Source organism: Scardinius erythrophthalmus (assembly GCF_964197995.2).
Source record: "Scardinius erythrophthalmus genome assembly, chromosome: 6".
Taxonomy (NCBI): Eukaryota; Metazoa; Chordata; class Actinopteri; order Cypriniformes; family Leuciscidae; genus Scardinius; species Scardinius erythrophthalmus.
In genome coordinates, this window is record NC_138226.1 from 26,029,457 (window position 1) to 26,049,751 (window position 20,295).

The 20,295-nt window shown below is 38.2% G+C and overlaps 1 protein-coding gene across 3 annotated transcripts in view; it reads right to left on the minus strand.

The window, feature by feature from the left end:
• Positions 1-14,844, minus strand: part of abcb6b (ATP binding cassette subfamily B member 6 (LAN blood group) b) — a 54,980-nt gene extending 40,136 nt beyond the window's left edge. Inside the window, exons 1-13 of one of the 3 annotated variants that reach the window (XR_014030367.1) lie at positions 14,392-14,844; positions 10,485-10,683; positions 5,563-5,655; positions 5,267-5,459; positions 5,043-5,164; positions 4,824-4,933; positions 4,668-4,733; positions 4,465-4,590; positions 4,294-4,370; positions 2,651-2,714; positions 1,868-1,953; positions 1,705-1,762; positions 1,486-1,590 (exon numbers count right to left, since the gene is read on the minus strand). Coding sequence is in view for 2 of the 3 variants with exons in the window: in XM_081368964.1 (XP_081225090.1) it covers positions 1,486-1,590; positions 1,705-1,762; positions 1,868-1,953; positions 2,651-2,714; positions 4,294-4,370; positions 4,465-4,590; positions 4,668-4,733; positions 4,824-4,933; positions 5,043-5,164; positions 5,267-5,459; positions 5,563-5,655; positions 10,485-10,683; positions 14,392-14,481 (1,389 nt within the window). In the remaining variant the exon portion in view is untranslated. The remainder of the gene's footprint in view (positions 1-1,485; positions 1,591-1,704; positions 1,763-1,867; positions 1,954-2,650; positions 2,715-4,293; positions 4,371-4,464; positions 4,591-4,667; positions 4,734-4,823; positions 4,934-5,042; positions 5,165-5,266; positions 5,460-5,562; positions 5,656-10,484; positions 10,684-14,391) is intronic. The other 2 variants (XM_081368964.1, XM_081368965.1) reach the window with 2 other exon arrangements.
• Positions 14,845-20,295: the final 5,451 nt, after the last annotated feature.

Sequence of the window (20,295 nt, forward strand, 5' to 3'; positions counted from 1 at the left end):
CTATGATTAATTCACAGGGGGCAGGTTTACTTGGAAATAAGAGGGAACCGTAAATCATATCCCCAGAACATTGTCATGTGTAGTGGAGGTTATATGATCTATGGTCGCATCTTACATCACTGGTGTCACTGCATTGTAGTTAACAGTGAGACAGCTTGTACGGTCTGGTATAACATCGCCTCAATCAGGCTCCTGTTACACACTGTTCTGCGTTGTACAACCACTAAGAATTTGTATTCCCAGGGCTATTCAGATAGGGTATACTGAACAGTCAGGTATGTGTAAGCAATGGAAATGTTTGAGAGTAGAGCACCTAAAGTCTCACAGATATAGATATAAAAAGATAAAAGTCTCACTCTGTGCTTGAAAAGACTTCACAGTTTATGTGTGAGACACTAGTAACAACATTATCAAAGCTAGCACTGCACTACGAAAAACACTTTGACATTGAATTGTGACTAGAATAACTAAGGAACAATCTCTTCTCAAGCAGACAGTCTGAAGCAAGCTTGGTAGGAAATTAATTTTTCACATTTTAATGCAAGTTCTTTGTCCTCTTCAGTCAGTAAGAGACTCTTATCTTCTAACACCAGCCCTGTCACTATTCAAACCTTACATTAGAGGTCAGCAGAGATGCAGGCGGGGTCGAGGAAGATTTCTGGGATAATTTTAAAATGTTTTTTTATAGCTACAGTCTAGACATTTATATAAACTATGCGGCTACTCTTGTGCATGAAATATGAAGAGAAATGTAGGCGACCATGTGAGCTGGACGCACAGGTGAACTTAAATTTACACCAGTCTGGTTTGCTATAAAGATTAATGAATATGCAGAAGGGTAAATTCATACTGATTACGTTTATGATGTTTTTATTATCCTTTAAAGCTTGAAAATGTTGATTACATAGACTTTCAATCAATGGATGGGCAAAAATGAGGAGAATATTAATAATTTCTTCATTTGTGCTTTGACAATAAGTCTTATTGGATTGGAATGACATGAGGTAAATGTAAATGTTGACAATTTTTATTTTTGGATGAAGTAACCCTTTAACCTTAAATCTAACCATTCTCTAAAATCTTACAGATCCTGTTATGGTAATTGTACAAATCATTCTATCCACCTTATTTTGCAATGCAGAAGTAAGCTATTTTATGTGAATGTGCGAGACTTCCAATTCATTAGCCACTATGGGTAAATAACTAGAGGAATAATGCAGTAAACTGTAAAACTATTTGTGCTACAAAACAGTGTGTTTATAATTACAACTATACATTAAAATAATACGGTAAGAAATACCAGTTTGCAATATCAAGCAGCATAACAAGCTGTTTTACACAGCTACATTTTACAGGAAGTGAATGATACCGGAAGCCAGACACATTAAATTTACAAATGGCCGCACTCCACTCTTATGTGAAAAATAAGGTGGATAGAAGCTTTTTCACCTGACCATAAAAATGTCTGTTGTACCGTTTCCTGACCTTTGAGATGTCCTGACCATCGATGAGGATACAGCCTCCTTGCACGTCATAAAAACGGAAAAGCAGGCGGATGATGGTGCTTTTTCCTGATCCGGACGGACCAACCTGTTAAATAAGATATTAGCGGAGGTGAACATCTTGCACCTTTACACACTTTCTTATTCTGTAAAAGTTTTAGTGCACTATATTCACAAATGTAGAATTCTGATAACATTTTACCAGTGCAACTGTCTGACCAGGCATCACTGTGAACGAGACTTCACTGAGAATCTCTTTTCTGTCAGGAAATAAAACAATTCAGATGTAAAAACATATGGATACTACAAGAAAAAAAAAAAGCTCTACCAAAACATCTGCCTTTATCAATATTAGCATGACTCACCCAGCAGTGTAACTAAAACACACGTTCTGGAAATCAACCCTTCCTTCTGTGAACGACAGGTCTCCTGCATTCACATCATCCTTTACCTACAGTAGAGAGGAATCTGGAAGTTAGAAAAAGCAATCTGGGCATATATCACAGGAGACAAGGAGGGCACTGGGTTGGCAGTGAATTAAGCAAACCTGAAGAATGCATTAAAACTGATTTATTGCCAAAAACGTTGAAGCCACTTTCTGGTCAAGTTCAAAAATCAGTTTGCAAATTTGCTGCGACAGCTTTTGGGAATAAATAGAAAGACACGTGAAGATCAAATAAGGGTTTTAGTCAGAGTATTTGCATATGAATGGAATCTAAAGACACTGGGAGTGTCTGGAACGGCTGGCTGTTGGTTGCGTGACTTTGGGGAGAGGGTTCCCAAAGGATGGGGGTAACTTGAGTCAGTGCAGGAGGTCATGACAATAAATCAACACTCACTGGCCCACAAGACCAACACTTGCATGTACAGACGCGCCGCAATGCGGCTTTTGGGAATCGATTAGATGGGTATTTGTGCTGTACAAACTACAGTAGTCAACATTTGAAGTGTATCAAAACCTTTCATCAAAGTTCTACATGAATTTTGAACAATACACGTTCTTGTCTTAGGACAACTTTGATGAACTTTTTTGATCCACTTCAAATGTTGACTACTGTAGTTGACTAGTAAAAATACTATTTGGAAGTGATTTACCTTTGACATGACAGCAAAACGACTCCAAACGTCGATCTTTAGTGACTACTCACCTCTTTTTCCTCTGTTAGTAGATCAAACATGCTCTCCATGTCAACAAATGCACTTTGGATCATTCTGTGCAAACACAACAGCGCAATGAAATAAGTCAAGGAAATGAAAAGTTTGGTAACTGCCTGAATTGTAAATATATAAGCAAGAAAATAAATTAAATCTTAGGGTGTGTTCACTTGTAGTGCGGTTCTCTTGGTCCAGATCAAATAAAGAAAATGAAACATTTAGTCCCGGTTCAAACCTAATGATAAAAAAAACGTTTTGGAACGGATGTGCGTAGCCTACATATGATAGTATTTTAGCAGCTGTGAACTTCACAAAGAGCTTATAAAATGTGTAAAGAAGTCAAAATAGCACCAGGAATTCCTCCGTTACACACAAACAAGGAGCCTGTATTTCCAACACCTGTACTGAACAGTAATGGGCAACATTATGATGAGAAGAACCAGGTATGCTTCAACATTATGTCCCTTTTTGGTCGCATCTTGTGACACCTGTCCTGTTTTTTGTTCGTTTAGATGTCGTTGGTCCGTGTTGCATTCATATTTCAGTTGAACCACACCAGAGTTTGTTTGGAAGCAGACCGAGACCAGCGGTCTGGTCCGCTTGTTTGGTGCACACCAGGGTTTACAATGGCAGCATTCACACTTATTCAAATAAACCGCACCAGAGTTCATTTTAATCAAACTAAAACTGCCAAGTGTGAACACATCCTAAGATTCAAAGGGTCGGATTCACAAAACATTCATAAGGATAAAATTTGTTTTCATTTCCATTTTCATTTATTACTTAATAATAAAGTAAAGAATATTTTGTATTACCAAAACATTTCTTAAGATTGTTGGTTTAAAGACAAAACTTAAAAAGAATTTCTGAAAAGAATGTTCTTAAAAATCATTGTAAATAATCTCTTAAAGTTATGATAACCTCCAACTTACGTAAAATTCCTAAAGATAATGTTTAATGAATTTGTTGGGTTGTTTCAAATATTAAGCATTACAACATAACACTAGCAAAATACAGTATATAATACATATTACTAGGGATGTGCATGAGCAATCTGAAGTGACACTAATGACTAACGACTAATAACAATGATTGTTCATGAGTATGTGAGGCGTAACTTTTTGCTGAATTTAAAATTCAGAAACAAATTTACAAACATATCGTTAAAAAAACTATTTTTGGCTGCATTCAGCAGATATATTCTCACACTAGATTCTTTGGCAAGAACTGCCATACAACCAAAGATCACCAAAGCCTATAATTTTCTTCTTAAAGTTCCCATGTGGTGAAAATCAAGTTTTTAATGTTGTTTATATGTCTATGTGGTGTTTTCAATATGCTTTAAGCCAAACCATGTGCAAATTCATAAGTCAACACCATTGCAGAGTATTTTCTCCTTAAAACTTCAGTGAAAAAAATACATGTTTTGAAACCACTGGAGTTCCTTACGTCACAAACTACCTTGTAACCAATCACATTAACATGCGGACGGGCTTTAGCATATCATTACTATGCCGTGAAGCAAGGGAATCTCAAGAAAAGCCAGGTTATCCCGGTATATGTTTCTGTTGGTGTGAAAAATTTTATACATTTAGTAATATAGCGAGCACCCCAGGTCCTCCTTTTCTAATCTTACCTATAATATGTACCAAACCAGTTGAGTGGAGTGTAGAGCTGGATAATATATGTTCCAAAGAGAACATAGTCACCAACCTATGAGAGCAACAACAGCGCATGAACAACAAAAGTTACGCTCAAGATCAATAAGAACTAGATTTCTAAATTTTATGAGTAGAGATTACTGTACTTGAAACTTGTCCACTGTAACATAGTATGCACAAAGCAGCGATCCGGCCAACAGCCCCAATCCAATAATCAGGTTCTGGGTTTGGTTCAGGAGGGCCAGGGAAGCATTGGTCGTCCATTCACATGCCTGAGCAGAAAGAGAATCCAACTCAGTGTCTCTCCAGTCAACTGCTTATGAAGTCAAAGTTTAAGTGATCGCATTACCTGATATTTCAGGATAGCATCCTCAAAGCGCCTCACTTCAAAACCTTCTGAATTATAGTACTTCACCTAAATGGTATGACACATTTTGTAAACCTTGCAAGCTTAACACTCCATGGCCAACCTAGGGAAACTTTGTCATGGCATTTGGTCACTTACAGTTTCAAAGTTGAGAAGTGAGTCCACTGCTTTTGACTTGGCATTGTTGTCCTGTGTGTTCATTTCCCGCCTGTACTTGGTTCTCCATTCAGTGATGATGATGGTGAGAGCTGAAAACAAATGTCAAATTGAACTAGACATCAAAATGTGCCTGTTGAATGTCAGTTCTTACAATATGAAGTGTGGTGCTGACAGCACAAATATAAGTACTGCACTTACTGAGGTAGAGGAACATGCAAATGAAGACAATGAGGCCGAACCAGGCACTGAAGTACGTCACAAAATAGATGATGGCAATGACGATGTCAGCAATAGTGGGTACAATGCTAAACACAATATAGCTGTAACACAAATTAAGATAAAAAAATAAAAACAGAGTTTGAGCATTTTAATGGATAGCATGTCTAACTAACCAAGTTGTTTAAAAGAGCAAATCATCAGACCTTAACAAGTTGTTGACGGAGGAGGTCCCACGGTCAATGCTGCGCAGGACATCTCCGGTGCGGCGGCCCAGGTGCCAGCGCAGAGAGAGCCCATGCAGGTGACCGAAGAGACGGACCTGCACCACACGGCTGGTGTACTGCTGGACACGTGTCCACAGGAAGCTGCGCAAGTTACTGACAAACCCTGACGTTCCTGAGCGGAGAGAGACAGTTAATAGTTGCTTCAGAGTTGTATTGTTTAAAACCAGCGTCATATGCCTCTTCCTTGCAATATCAATATGAATGTCAACCCTCACCTACCCCTCCGCCCTGCAAGAACTTAAGGAGGACGTAAACACAGACCGTGATGGCCAGGGGTCTCCAGCTCTCCAATGCTGACAGCTGGTTCACTGGAATATTAAAAATGCAGAAACACAGAGGAGATGTGAGTGCATTAACACTTTTGCTGGCTCATCTGGTAAATGTTCTTGTTTTGAGTCAGGATTAGCTTAAAAAAAAATAAAAAAAAAAATAATTATATATATATATATATATATATATATATATATAATTATTTATAATTATTTTACACTCACCAAAGCTGCATTTATTTGATCGTAAAAATAGTAATATTATGAAATATTAACTCTAAGTAGTTTTCTATTTTAATATTTTAAAATGTCATTTATTACTGTGATGCATAGCTGAATTTTCAGCATCATTACTCTAGTCTTCAGTGTCACACGATCCTTCAGAAATCATTCTAATATGCTGATTTGCTGCTCAAGAAACATCTCTTATTATTATCAATGTTGAAAACCATTGTGCTGGTTACGTTTAAAGAAACCTTGATACATTTTTTTCAGGAATCTTTGATGAACAGAAACAGCATTTGAAAAAGAAATACTGGTACATACAAATGTTATAAATGTCTCCACTGTCACTTTTGATCGATTTAATGCATCCCAGCTGAATAAAAGTATTAATTTCTTTATAAAAACCACTTACTGACCCCAAACTTTTGAACAGTAAGATTTTTGCTGAACTATCCCTTTAACTGCATCAATATCCCCAAGGCTCTCTATAGGAAGCACATACTGAGAACACATTTCGCTGTGTTTTCCTATTAATAATGAGTGTGTGCAGAACATCTTCCCTTTAATCACACACGGACAATAAAACTTTAACATCCTGAGTCATGCATAACTACATGACTTCAGTTCAACACACCAAAATTTAACAACTGCCCAAAACCGCTAACTCACTGACTTTTACGTGAATCCACAACAAAACATCCAAAAGGATGCCGTCCTGAGCCAGGAGCCACAGCATAGTGCATCTAAAGAGCGAACACATTGGTCTGTCCTGGGAGCTGAGAAAGATTCTCAATGCGATTAATTTACATTCATGGCCGTTTTGATCGTGCGCTCGGAACCAAATGAGGAAAGAAAAGGTGGAGGGTTGAAGAAAAAGAAAATCAAAACAATAAAAGAAAATGCCCAGGGCAAAAGCAAAAACTCTCTTCCTCTCTCTTGAGCTGGGGGAGTAGAACTGGATGGTGAGAGAGCTGATTTTTATCCTTGGCATAGGGGCAGAAAGAGCTGCGGACAAAAAGGCCCTTGTACCAGCGTGTTAACTCGGCTAAAAGCCCCTAATGCCCCCTAATCGTGACTGGCAGGGTTGGTGACCTCCCCTATTACCCCTCTCAATCTCTCTCTGCCACACAAAAGCTCACTTTTCTCCCAGCGTGGCTTTCATGTGCCTCCAAATGCAAAGCTGTTACTCGTCCCTGATAATGAAGCACACACACACCACCGACTTCAGGAAGAGATCAAATGAACAGCGTACACTTAAAGAACGAGGATGATAAGAGAGAATGAATAAATGAATCGAGACAGGGAATTTCAAAAATGGGGGCGAAAGAAAGAAGAAAAAGAGACAGAATGAAGGGTGGAAACAAAGTCTTGAGCCACAGAAGAGTTTAGCATAGTTGGGTTTTGTCCCACGTTTCTTTTGTGGAAGTTCGATACTTCTCGGCTTATGTGAACCAAAGGCTTTGACTTCTCTGGGAGGTTTTGGGGGCTGCTCACCCATCCAGCTGGCCCACAACAACAAGGGGCTGAGAAAACTGGCAAAGGAGGGGCAATCTGACTTCACAAGCATGCTCCCGCATATACATTCTTGACTTGCTTCAAAGCTGTCTTTACATATAGTACTTCATCAACCATTATCTCCGTTTTTAGCTATTTTATACATGTAACATTTTAATTATGCATCTGTTATACCCTTTTTCTAAACTAAAATGGCCTCAGCACAGTTGCATGCCTTTCCAATTATTTCTGCAAACAAGTGAAATCATTTATTCATTAATGCACAAAAAACTACTGAGCGCCCCATGTTGAGCACTTTCCCAGGTAACAGGGCAAATGCTAAAAGATGCTGTCCTCTACTGGTCACGTGTGGTAATGCAACAAAAAGTGAAAGGGTCTTTAGCTTTACAGGTTTTTTTACAATTCCTAGGATCGATTTCTAGATTTCAGCTGTTGTTGTATTTTTGTTTACATTTGCTAGGACGCATTTCTCAATACTTAGGTCAATTTTCAAAACTCTTCACACAACAACATACTGAAATATATTCTGAATCTAAAAAAAAACCTTTGAAATACTATTAAAACAATTAGATGTAGCTTAACACCTTGGGGAAAACTTAGGAAAAATGTTGTTCTTGAATGTAAACATTGACCATGTAACATACAGCAGTGAGTTATAAACAGCAGAGAGATAAGAAGTTTTACAAAAGAAAACCCTGTGTATTGCTACCTGGTAGTGTTTTTAGGTTGTGTGTGTTAGGTAGTGACAGTTAGTGTTTTATGAGCGACAAAGCACATTTGCTGATTGCAGACATAAATAAAGTGTTTTTGTAGTTTTAGTGCATTTTGGATGTGAAATGAACTGCCGTGCCGAGTTGTTTAGGGGAACTGTGTGAAGAGTTTTGAAAAAGTGAGAAGTTTTGAAAAGTGCATCGTAGCAATTGTAAAACAACAACAGTAATATCTGGGCAATGTCTTCATTTTTTTAATAATAATTTTTCATTATTAATATTTGCCCCATATAAATTATTTTCAAGAGTATTTTTTATTATCTTTATGTGGACTTTTTTTTCTTCAAGTATACAGTATTTCATCCATTTGTGTCAATTGAACCAACTGGCTTTGTTGTTAAAACAATATACAAAATACAAATATAAAAGTAGCTGTAAATAACGCAAGACAGAACAACATTTTCAATAATTAGCCTAGCCAGTAAGTGAATCTTTTGAACTTTCTTTTCATTAAAGAACACAATTGTGTGACACTGAAGACTGGAGTAATGATGCTGAAAATTCAGCTTTGCCATCACAGGAATAAAGTACATTTAAAATAAAATATATTTATTTAAATTGCAAAATCATTTTACAGTGAGGAAAATAAGTATTTGAACACCCTGCTATTTTGCAAGTTCTCCCACTTGGAAATCATGGAGGGGTCTGAAATTGTCATCGTAGGTGCATGTCCACTGTGAGAGACATAATCTAAAAAAAAAATCCAGATATCACAATATATGATTTTTTAACTATTTATTTGTATGATACAGCTGCAAATAAGTATTTGAACACCTGTCTATCAGCTAGAATTCTGACCCTCAAAGACCTGTTAGTCTGCCTTTAAAATGTCCACCTCCACTCCATTTATTATCCTAAATTAGATGCACCTGTTTGAGGTCGTTAGCTGCATAAAGACACCTGTCCACCCCATACAATCAGTAAGAATCCAACTACTAACATGGCCAAGACCAAAGAGCTGTCCAAAGACACTAGAGACAAAATTGTACACCTCCACAAGGCTGGAAAGGGCTACGGGGAAATAGTTCACTATTTATAAGGTCCACTGTTGGAGCAATCATTAGAAAATGGAAGAAGCTAAACATGACTGTCAATCTCCCTCGGACTGGGGCTCCATGCAAGATCTCACCTCGTGGGGTCTCAATGATCCTAAAAAAGGTGAGAAATCAGCCCAGAACTACACGGGAGGAGCTGGTCAATGACCTGAAAAGAGCTGGGACCACCGTTTCCAAGGTTACTGTTGGTAATACACTAAGACGTCATGGTTTGAAATCATGCATGGCACGGAAGGTTCCCCTGCTTAAACCAGCACATGTCAAGGCCCGTCTTAAGTTTGCCAATGACCATTTGGATGATCCAGAGGAGTCATGGGAGAAAGTCATGTGGTCAGATGAGACCAAAATAGAACTTTTTGGTCATAATTCCACTAAACGTGTTTGGAGGAAGAAGAATGATGAGTACCATCCCTACTGTGAAGCATGGGGGTGGTAGCATCATGCTTTGGGGGTGTTTATCTGCACATGGGACAGGGCGACTGCACTGTATTAAGGAGAGGATGACCGGGGCCATGTATTGCGAGATTTTGGGGAACAACCTCCTTCCCTCAGTTAGAGCATTGAAGATGGGTCGAGGCTGGGTCTTCCAACATGACAATGACCCGAAGCACACAGCCAGGATAACCAAGGAGTGGCTCTGTAAGAAGCATATCAAGGTTCTGGCGTGGCCTAGCCAGTCTCCAGACCTAAACCCAATAGAGAATCTTTGGAGGGAGCTCAAACTCCGTTTTTCTCAGCGACAGCCCAGAAACCTGACTGATCTAGAGAAGATCTGTGTGGAGGAGTGGGCCAAAATCCCTCCTGCAGTGTGTGCAAACCTGGTGAAAAACTACAGGAAACATTTGACCTCTGTAATTGCAAACAAAGGCTACTGTACCAAATATTAACATTGATTTTCTCAGGTGTTCAAATACTTATTTGCAGCTGTATCATACAAATAAATAGTTAAAAAAAATCATACATTGTGATTTCTGGATTTTTTTTTTTAGATTATGTCTCTCACAGTGGACATGCACCTACAATGACAATTTCAGACCCCTCCATGATTTCTAAGTGGGAGAACTTGCAAAATAGCAGGGTGTTCAAATACTTATATTCCTCACTGTACAATATTATTGTTTTTACTGTATTTTAAACCCTTAACTAATATAGACAAAGAAGAGAATATCATGGGGAAAAAAAATAGATTCATTCAAGGTCTGCTTTAAGGTGGGGCATTTTTGTCCCTGCTGTGGAATGATGGTTAAATTAATACAGACATTTGATTGAATTCTAAATGCATAGCTGAAGAGTCTAGTCTCACCGATGTTCCTGCTGTAAATGGGTACGAACACATTGATGACGCGCTCGAGACCAAGCAGCCCAACACACAGAATCACCAGAGCCTGCAGCTGCACACTTCCTCTGGGCCACATGAATGGCACCAGCAGACACACTTTCCTCCTGAAGTCCTGCCATGCTGAGCTAGAGATCACCTCCACAGGGCCTTGTCTTTGAGGCTTCTGTTGAAGAGTAAAAGAATTTAAAACAAAAGAATAAAATAAAATACCATTAACCCTTGGGCGTCCTTATGGACATTTTTGCCTGTGTTAATGTCAACTGCATAAATTTTGGCACAAGTGTGTATTTTTATTGGGATTTTACTATTTCACCCCCATTTCCTTTAATAAATCTATTTTACACTAGGTACACAGAATAATTACACTTTGAAAACCATTAAAACGGCAAATTTTAATCCCAGGGCCATTTAACTATAAAATGATAGAGTCTTTGTTAATAGGCTTTCATTCTGTTGGCAAGGCTTAAAAAAATTATTCTTTTTTACCAGATGGTGCCATTTTCTCAGGTTTGGCCTGTGTGGTAATCTACACATCTGACTTAGGTTGAACCGAGTGTCCTTGACACCTGAACATATTATACTCAGTTGAGTTGCCTCTGAACGCGCGGGTTGACGCCTAAGCGTAGCTATTCTTACCGCATAAATAAAATGCCCAAGAATTAGAGGTACCTGACCACAATATAACCCCGCCTAAGAGTCTCACAAAGAGTCGAATGACGTCTCGGCCCCTATTGACACTATTATTCACTCGGGAATAAGGCCTTTAGTGTCTTACCTGTAACTTGTTCCACTGTCTAACTTGCAATAACTAAACAGACTTCAGACAATGCCTTCGAATATGCTTTAATCACGGCCGGAAGATCTCACCCCAAATCCCACCCGCAAAACGAATTCAACAGTTTTTATAGAACAGGAGCATAGCAAAAGTGACATGATACATTACATAATTTCCCTACAATTTGATTGGTTCTTCATAGGCAAACCCTTCTGGCACTAGGTAGAAGCAAACTCTGTTTTCTTGATTACTTCATTGTTAATCACAAGTTTCAAACCTAGACATCTGTCTAATTTCATTTCCCATATTTGTTATTTTTACACTCACACACTCAAAGTCACGAATTTTCGGCCAAAGGGTTTGGAAACATTTAAGATTCAAAAGCATATAAATGTTGTTCCTGCAAGAAAAATACATTTTAGTTTTGATAAATTAAAAAATCCATCACACCTGTAAACCAAATACTTGCTTTTTCCTGTTTTCTGCTTCTGCGTATAATAGAGCCAATTGGATAAATTATGTAGCTATAATTGTGTGGGTGTGTTGGTATGGATGTCAGAATGTGGTTTGTGTGCGTGAAATAAAAAAATTGTGTGTGTGTGCGTGTAATATTTAAGAGAGAAAAACTCTACTGTACTGCAATTCACAAAACCAACCACTGTGTGTACCAGTGGAGCTTTGCTGGTATGGGGGTATTATTGTTGCAATATTCCAAATAAATAGATTAATATTCGCAAATAAATGTAAAGAGATTCACAAAAAATTATCGAATTCACAAATAAATAGATTAAGATCCACAAATAAATGTAAAGAGTTTCACAAAAAATATAAAATACACAAATAAATAAAATGAGATTTGCAAATAAATAAAATATTTACAAATGTTTTATTATTTTACAAACACAACTCTGTCTTGCATTTATTTGTGAACCGCTTTCTGTGCATTTGTAAATCGCTGCACACATTTGTGAATCGGTTCCTGTGCATTTGTGAATCCCCTCACGCATTTGTGGATTTTGAAACACTTCTAGCGTTGATGTGCAGACAGATCCACAAATAAGTAGACTCCACCCACCGCCTACTCAAGCCAATCAGATAACGGCCTCATCGAGCTGGCCAATCGTAGCACGTTCTCGCTTCAACCAATCACGTTTGGCTTTACACTGGGCGATCTTGCTCTGTGCTAATTCATCATTCATCTGCATTTCAAAAAGTACTCGTAAAGGCCCATAAAATATGTTTAAAATTTGGATTTTGTTAGAATTACACCATTAGACTGCTTGTCAAGCCAAGCCACAATTTGTATGAGCCTTGAAAAAAGCCAGAGCAACAGCCCTTTACATCTCGGGAACAGCGCATTATGGACGCGTCACGTTATTCAAGATAGAACAGAAAAGCATCAAGTAGCTGACTAACTGGGTTCAACCCATAAATAGCTACACGAGTTTTTAATTTGCATTGCAAGATTTTTATTTGCTACTACACGCTGATGTTGAGGCTCGTACCGTTCCATATTGGGTGGTCATTTGGGCTCATATTTGGTATTCTACATGACATTTATTTATGTCCTATTGCTATTTGTCACCGCAATTGTGCTTTAAAAGGCAAAATCGTATGTCCTGTAATTTCTTGCATCGTGTCTACCCCGTGCGAGTCTATCCGTCTAGAAGAATCTATCTATCTTCTAATCTAATCTATCTTCTATCTATCTAGAAATGCGGGGATCCGTTTACTATCAATGAATGCCCCGCGTCCAGGACACTATCACGAAATATGATTTTTCAAGTAAACAGCACTAGTAAATAAGTAGGCTACGATCAGAGCCGTAAGAGTACGATCATGCAGACATGTCTGCAGCTAAGCAGACGTCACATAGGGAATATGTGTTAACGTTTCAAACATGCTAGTTTTACATTATTTGAAACTGCTACGGCAGCAGTGAATAGATAGTGCCTATTTGCTTTTGACGCGCTGTGTCGCGCCTCTTGCCGGTGTAGAGACTGTTCATGATGCTCGGGATCTCTGATTATCATAATTCTCTGAGTGTATCCTGATGGAAATATAAAGGGAAATATAATATAAACTCCAACAATCTTTTGAAAACAGAGTGTTTTTACCACACAAACAGTTCAGCGCTACTACTGCTCCTTTCAAGGATGCAAGAATCAGTTCCCGCCCCGAGTGTAAAGCCAAACGTGATTGGTTGAAGCGAGAACATGCTACGATTGGCCAGCTCGATGTGGCCGTTATCTGATTGGCTTGAGTAGGCGGTGGGTGGAGTCTACTTATTTGTGGATCTGTCTGCACATCAACGCTAGAAGTGTTTCAAAATCCACAAATGCGTGAGGGGATTCACAAATGCACAGGAACCGATTCACAAATGTGTGCAGCGATTTACAAATGCACAGAAAGCGGTTCACAAATAAATGCAAGACAGAGTTGTGTTTGTAAAATAATAAAACATTTGTAAATATTTTATTTATTTGCAAATCTCATTTTATTTATTTGTGTATTTTATATTTTTTTGTGAAACTCTTTACATTTATTTGTGGATCTTAATCTATTTATTTGTGAATTCGATATTTTTTTGTGAATCTCTTTACATTTATTTGTGAATATTAATCTATTTATTTGGAATATTGCAACAATAATACCCCCATATGCTGGCATCCAATGGGGGAAATTGGAACTGCACACAAACAAAATCTTACTGAAAGCTAATTTTTTTTCGAGATATAAACCTCAAATTTGGAACACAGCTTGTTTAGATTTATAGCTTGGATTTACAAGCAGTTTTTGAGTTTAACATGTTTTATTAATCATATATTTTATATAAAAATGTTCATAAATAATTTTCATAAACGTAAACCTTTATAAGTTTTTATTTGTTTCACTTTTTTAACTTCTGTTTTTTACTTCAACAAAACTCAACCAAAGAGTCTTCCTTAAAATTAGACCAAACAAGTATGTGCTCCAAAGCTTCAAAATATTATGACTGTTTTTTGACATGGACATTTTTGTCCTCGAAGTAACGTTACCTCAGAGTAACATTTTTAAATTGATGCACAAGGGTTTAAAAAAGCGGCAGACTCTTACCTCTACGGTCAGGGCAAATGATGCTTCTTGCTCCGTTTCATTTCCCAGTGCATTTTGTTTCGTTCGTCGTTTAGAGTACTTGTTTGCCATTGTTTGACTTCGTATAAACAATCAAGCTCTCACAAATACAGTCTGAATGCATTATTCCATCGAGTGTATTCAGTCAAAGGATTTGTGCAAACATTCGGATTTAAAGTGCATGTGTGCGCGTGTACTGTTTTCTGTACTGACCGTGTGTATTCAGCTGAACGGGAAACGCTCTGTCATATGGGCAACTTTCACAATTCACATGACCGATAGACTTGTGGTCATGTGCCTCATGTGTTAAATGAAAACGCTGACGCTTTTAACCACCGAAAAGACTGTTCTCCTCTCTTAGGTGTTAGAAAAGAATAGTTTTCGTCTCGAGCAGCAAATGTTGCTTTGCTTGCAATTTCTAAAATAATGTTCCTCTAGAGGGCGCTATGCGGCTCATAAAGGCAGACTCTCAATCAAATCATACGGCTTTTTTGGTTTAATAAAGTTGTGTGTAATCTACAATGTATAATATTTTAAATTATATAATTCCACGGATTGGTAACTGAGATGTAAAATGAAACGCACCATAGCAATTACTATAAAATGATGTGCAAAAATGAGTTACCAATTAATTGGAAAGGACAGTGATTGGTCCATCCTTAACAGCGCCGAGAAACGTAACAAGTATCACATGAGAGTGCAGGGTCGCGTGCCTTGTATTATATTATAGATAAGATTAGATATAGACTTTGATCATAATAAGTAATATTATATTTAGTAAAATTACAAAGTAACTGTAAATAAGTAAAAAAGTAAATAAGTAATTTTATGTTTCTGAAGCCTTGATACGTTCACACATGCTAAGCTCTTTACATACAATTTGATAAGTTTCATCAATTTGTCCAGTTTGGAAAGGGTTTTTCCAGTCAACATCATGGAGCAGCGTCGCCCGAGAAGAACCAGGGCTCTTCCCACGCGCCTGGGGGGATTCTTGGTGGAGGACGTCTCTTCCAGTCCGGACGCCTGTGAGCTTCCACAGCTGGCGGCTGTAACGTTGGTCAGGTTAGATCACACTTACAGCTGTATCTCTGCCAGAGCTCGAAGACCCACAGGTTTGGAAGAACGCTACTTGAAGAACGCTGCTGTCCTTCCTGACATCCGTCCAGCAGTCTCAGTCTCTTCAGTGGACGTGCGTCAGCAGGATGAGCCTGTCTCCATCCACGGCTACAGCGTACAGGCCTACCAGGACATCTACCGCTCTGTGGTGGAGCCCATGATGAAGACACACAGCGTCCCTACAGTCTTCAGCATTTCCATTTGTTTAACTGTGGTTTTGACAACTAGTGATCTTAATATGGGAAGTACACAACAGAATAATAACCCCCTTTCAATATTGCAACTCCAAAAAACATTCATAATTAGTGTTCCCCCCTGTGCTGTATTATTTGGTAAAAGTTCAACTGATCTCCAAACAAGTCATTCTACTTCAGATAAAGCATCACAATAAATCTCTGCTGATTATAGAAAATATAATTGATCCATTCTGAGTTTTTGTTTTGCGTGATCCATATGATTATTGATTCAAAATAGGGCTGGGTAAAAATAACTAATTCTCATTTTTATTTGCTTATTTTTATGAAGGAATATCAATTCTTAAATTCGAAGAATCAAACTTTTAGTCAGTCATTTTTAGTTGATGAACGAGCAGAACATTGTAGTGCACCTATCCAATAAAATGCAATTTTCTTTTGTGCTTTGTTATAAAGTTTCAGATTTCAAATTATGTCAATAATATTATCAAATAAAACAATTAAACAATAAATACCATTTTGACATTTTTAATGCTGCGTGTTGTAGTTAAGCGGTTCTTAACTGAATACCATTTCTACCTTTTTACTAATTTCTAAATAAACTATCATGAATAAACTAATCATGTCTCATGTAATCACTAAAACTAAGAAAGCTTGAGAGCAATGTTACATTTACCTCATAAAAGTCATTCAATAAACTCATTAGACAATTACATTAGACACTATATTACATATTCATTATATGTACATTTCTTTTTCTGTATATCTGAATAAATCTAACAATCTAAAAAAAATTATATCAACCATTTAAAACAAAGTTAGCATTATAACTTAATTATTATTAACTCTAAAAGGATTTGCTATCCTGTGGCTCCCTCTGATGGACAACATTAGTATTCATCTCTGAATCGAATTGACATAAATGTCTGAAAAAAAATTTAACGATTACATTTTTTAATGATTATTTTATTACTGATAATATAGCCACATCAAACTTAAATTCACTGATTCATGGTAGCCTACCTTATTTCATGCTTTAACAGTTGAATTTTAAACTTTCATTTTGTAGCTAATCAGTAATTATACATCATAATATCATTTGTTAAATGGTTATTTAATAATCTGCATGAACAGATTCGGTTTGTTTGCAGATTCGATGTGCGCTCACGCGCTCTGCTCACGCACGCGACTTCGGGTGCGCGTGCGTGCATATGAGTGATGATTCGAATTTAATTTGTTATGGCGACGGGGACGCGTGTTATGAATTCGGACTGCAAATATCAACACTTTGATCGCTGTCTGTTGGTTGAGACCTTGAGACTAGACGAGTCGGATTCAGAGACTTTTGCTGAATATTTTCTGCGCTGATCTTGAGATTTTGAAGCTGATCGGAGGATTTCAGAGAGGAGACTTTCATTCTACAAGGAGATCGGATAATATATCCCAATTTACATCGTTGTATTTTTTAAAAATTCATATTATTTCTGAGGACCATTTAATTTGATTGTTCTTTTCTTATTTTAGAGGGAGTTTGGGGTTTTATTTAATTTTTTTTTTTTTTTTTTTTTTGGGAGGGGTATTTCTGAGGAGCATTGTATTGTATTTTATATTGCATTTGTATTGTTTTTATTGCAGTTTGAAGGATGCCAGGCCCAAATGTTTCTGTGCCCACAGGGAGCAGAGCCCAGATGATGGACGTCCGTCCACTTCCTCCAAACACTCTGGCAGAGGTCAGGCCCTGAAGAGACAGCTGTACGACTCCCATCAGAGCGCTGAAAATGAGATGCCAATGAGGAAGAGGAGGAGGAGGGGTAAGTCTGAGGGTAAAACAAATGACCATTGGAGAATATCACTGGAGTGTCATTAATTACCATATTTGACCACACATTATATCAAAATATAATGTTTGATGTTCTTCCTCCTGCAGATCAGCAGGTTCAAACCCCTCCAGCTCCAGTCCACCACAGTCCAGCACTTTTCCGGAACTGGTTTGAGGTATTGGCCCCAATAAGCTACAAATGAATTTGAATATATATTAATATTTGGATGATTTTGACACTTTTTTGTGCATTTGTTTTAAATGTTGTTTGTTTATTGTGATATGGAAAGAAATCAGGGTCAAATCTCTTTTATGTGCTCTATGTATATCATCAGCCTGTTAGCAGTGAGGAAAGTGATAGTCAGGAGAGTCAGAGGAAGAAGAGTAGGTCTGTAGATCTGATCACTCTTCACTGGAGTTCTGGAGAGCATCTCTCTCTTCTCAGCAGTGGCTCAGGTCAGGGTCAGAAAGTGGAGGATCAGACCACTGCAACCATTAGTGAGAGACACGCTGAGGGTAAATCCAGTGACCAGTTGACAATGTGTAAATGCTCTGTTTATTAGTGCTCTGGACATCATAAAGTGTACATCAGTTTCAGCTAGATATGAGTATCCATTCATGGAAACGTGTCATTCACAGGAACTTCATTAATTAAGGGAATTTGTCTGTTCCCTTGGATGAAGTGCCATTAATTACCATATGTTACAAATTCACACCTATATCAAAATCCCAAAGTTTGATCAAAGTTATGATTTTTTCCAGGACATGTCTTAAATATTTAAACAGAACTTTTTTTTTATAATTCATGTAGTAACTGAAGAATCACCATAATATGACTATGCAGTGTTTAATATTTTTTGATTGCATTTAAACATGCTTTTGTTTGATATTCCCTGCTCTATCCGGTGGTCTTGAAGATCATCAGGTTCAAACCCCTCCAGCTCCAGTCCATCACAGTCCAGTCAGTCCAGCACCAGGTCACAACAACAGAGCGGACGAGACAACTGACGGTGAGTTTACGACCATGACCTCAAACATTAAACTCACTGCCGTCCATGCAACTAAATTGAATCATCTTTTTGCAGACAACATTCTGAGCCGGTATGAGATGGGCAGAATGCTTGGTGAGGGATCGTTCGGCTCCGTTTATGAAGGGAAACGCTTGGAGGATGGCCTTGAGGTATCGTCATTTTCTTACAATATTTAGCCAGCAAATTATTTTGTCTCACTACATCCATTTCAAGTCTTTTTGTGTATATTTTTCCACTATTTACTGCATTTGACATGTTAGAAATGTAACAATGTTTTTTTTTGGGGGGGTTGATCAGGTGGCAGTGAAAATTGCCAGAAAGCCGCAGAACCTGAAATACATCTACATTGTAAGTAGCCTACACTCACTATGTTGTTTTCAAATTAAAATATGTAAACATAATGACAACACCCTCATATAATAATGATCTTTCTTCCAGCCTGGTCATCCCGCACCCTTCCCATTAGAGGTCGGCCTATTAATCCTGGCTAATAGGGGCCCCAAAGTTTCAGAGATCATTGAGTTGCTGGACTGGCAGGACCAGCCTGACCAATATATCATGGTCATGGAGCGTCCCTCACCCTGTGAAGATCTGTGGCATTTTTGTAATCGTCACGAAGGCGTCCTAGATGAGGACACAGCGCGGTTCATCATGGCGCAGGCAACACCGGCTGCTCATATGTGCTGTCGCCGTGGAGTGTTTCACCGGGACGTTAAGCTGGAGAACCTGCTGGTCAACACAGAAACGCTCGAGGTCAAACTGATCGACTTCGGGTGCGGGGATCTCCTGCAGGAATCGGGCTATGAAAGATTCTGTGGTATGAATTATGAATCAAACCTGTAGTTTGGGACTTCAGTTCTAGTGACTAGTTCAATTGGTATCATATAAACCATATCTCACATTTGAGGCGGCATTTTTTTAAATTAAAAACACCAGATGTTTTTATCACATGCTATGGTACTTTACCCACCAGACCAATCTTTTTATCTGCAGGCACTCTACGCTACCGCCCACCTGAGTCCTGCGCCGAGGGCAAGTACCACGGGAAACCAGCTACGGTGTGGTCTCTGGGAGTGCTCTTATTCCTGTTGGTGTGTGGACGCTTTCCAGAGCCAAGAGACAGACAAATGATTGACGAAGACATCTGGTCTGATCCTGGCTTGTCAAACGGTAAGATGGCATTCATCACAACAAAGAAGACCAACTGTAATTTAATTCATACAAAACAAAGAAAGTACGAAAAAGTAACACCTGAGCCAAGTGGCTGTACAGAAGAGAGATATTGGATAATACAAGCATTTTTCAGATTTTCTGACCGTACTTTATAGAATAGTCGAATCTTACAGCTTAATACAAAGACAGCAGGTGTAAAGTTGAAGGTAATAATCTGACTCGCTTCTATCGTTCTGCACAGAATGCTGCCTCCTGATTCGATCCCTCCTGAAGGAAAGCCCAAGACGACGGATTTATTTGAGGAAAATCCTTCGACATGAATGGTTTAAGGTAATGAGCCTAAGATCAGCTGCAAATGATTTTGAAGATTATATTCACTTTTCATTTGAAAGATTTTAAAAATGTTTTCTTCTAATTGTAATCTATGACTGTAACATTTTTTGTTTGTTTGTTTCAGGTCACAGAATAAGACATGAAGAGCAACGTCAGGATTCCTCTCTTAGCCGCCCCAGAAGTTCCTGTGAAAGCTTCTTCTGCCACGGCCCTCTCCGAA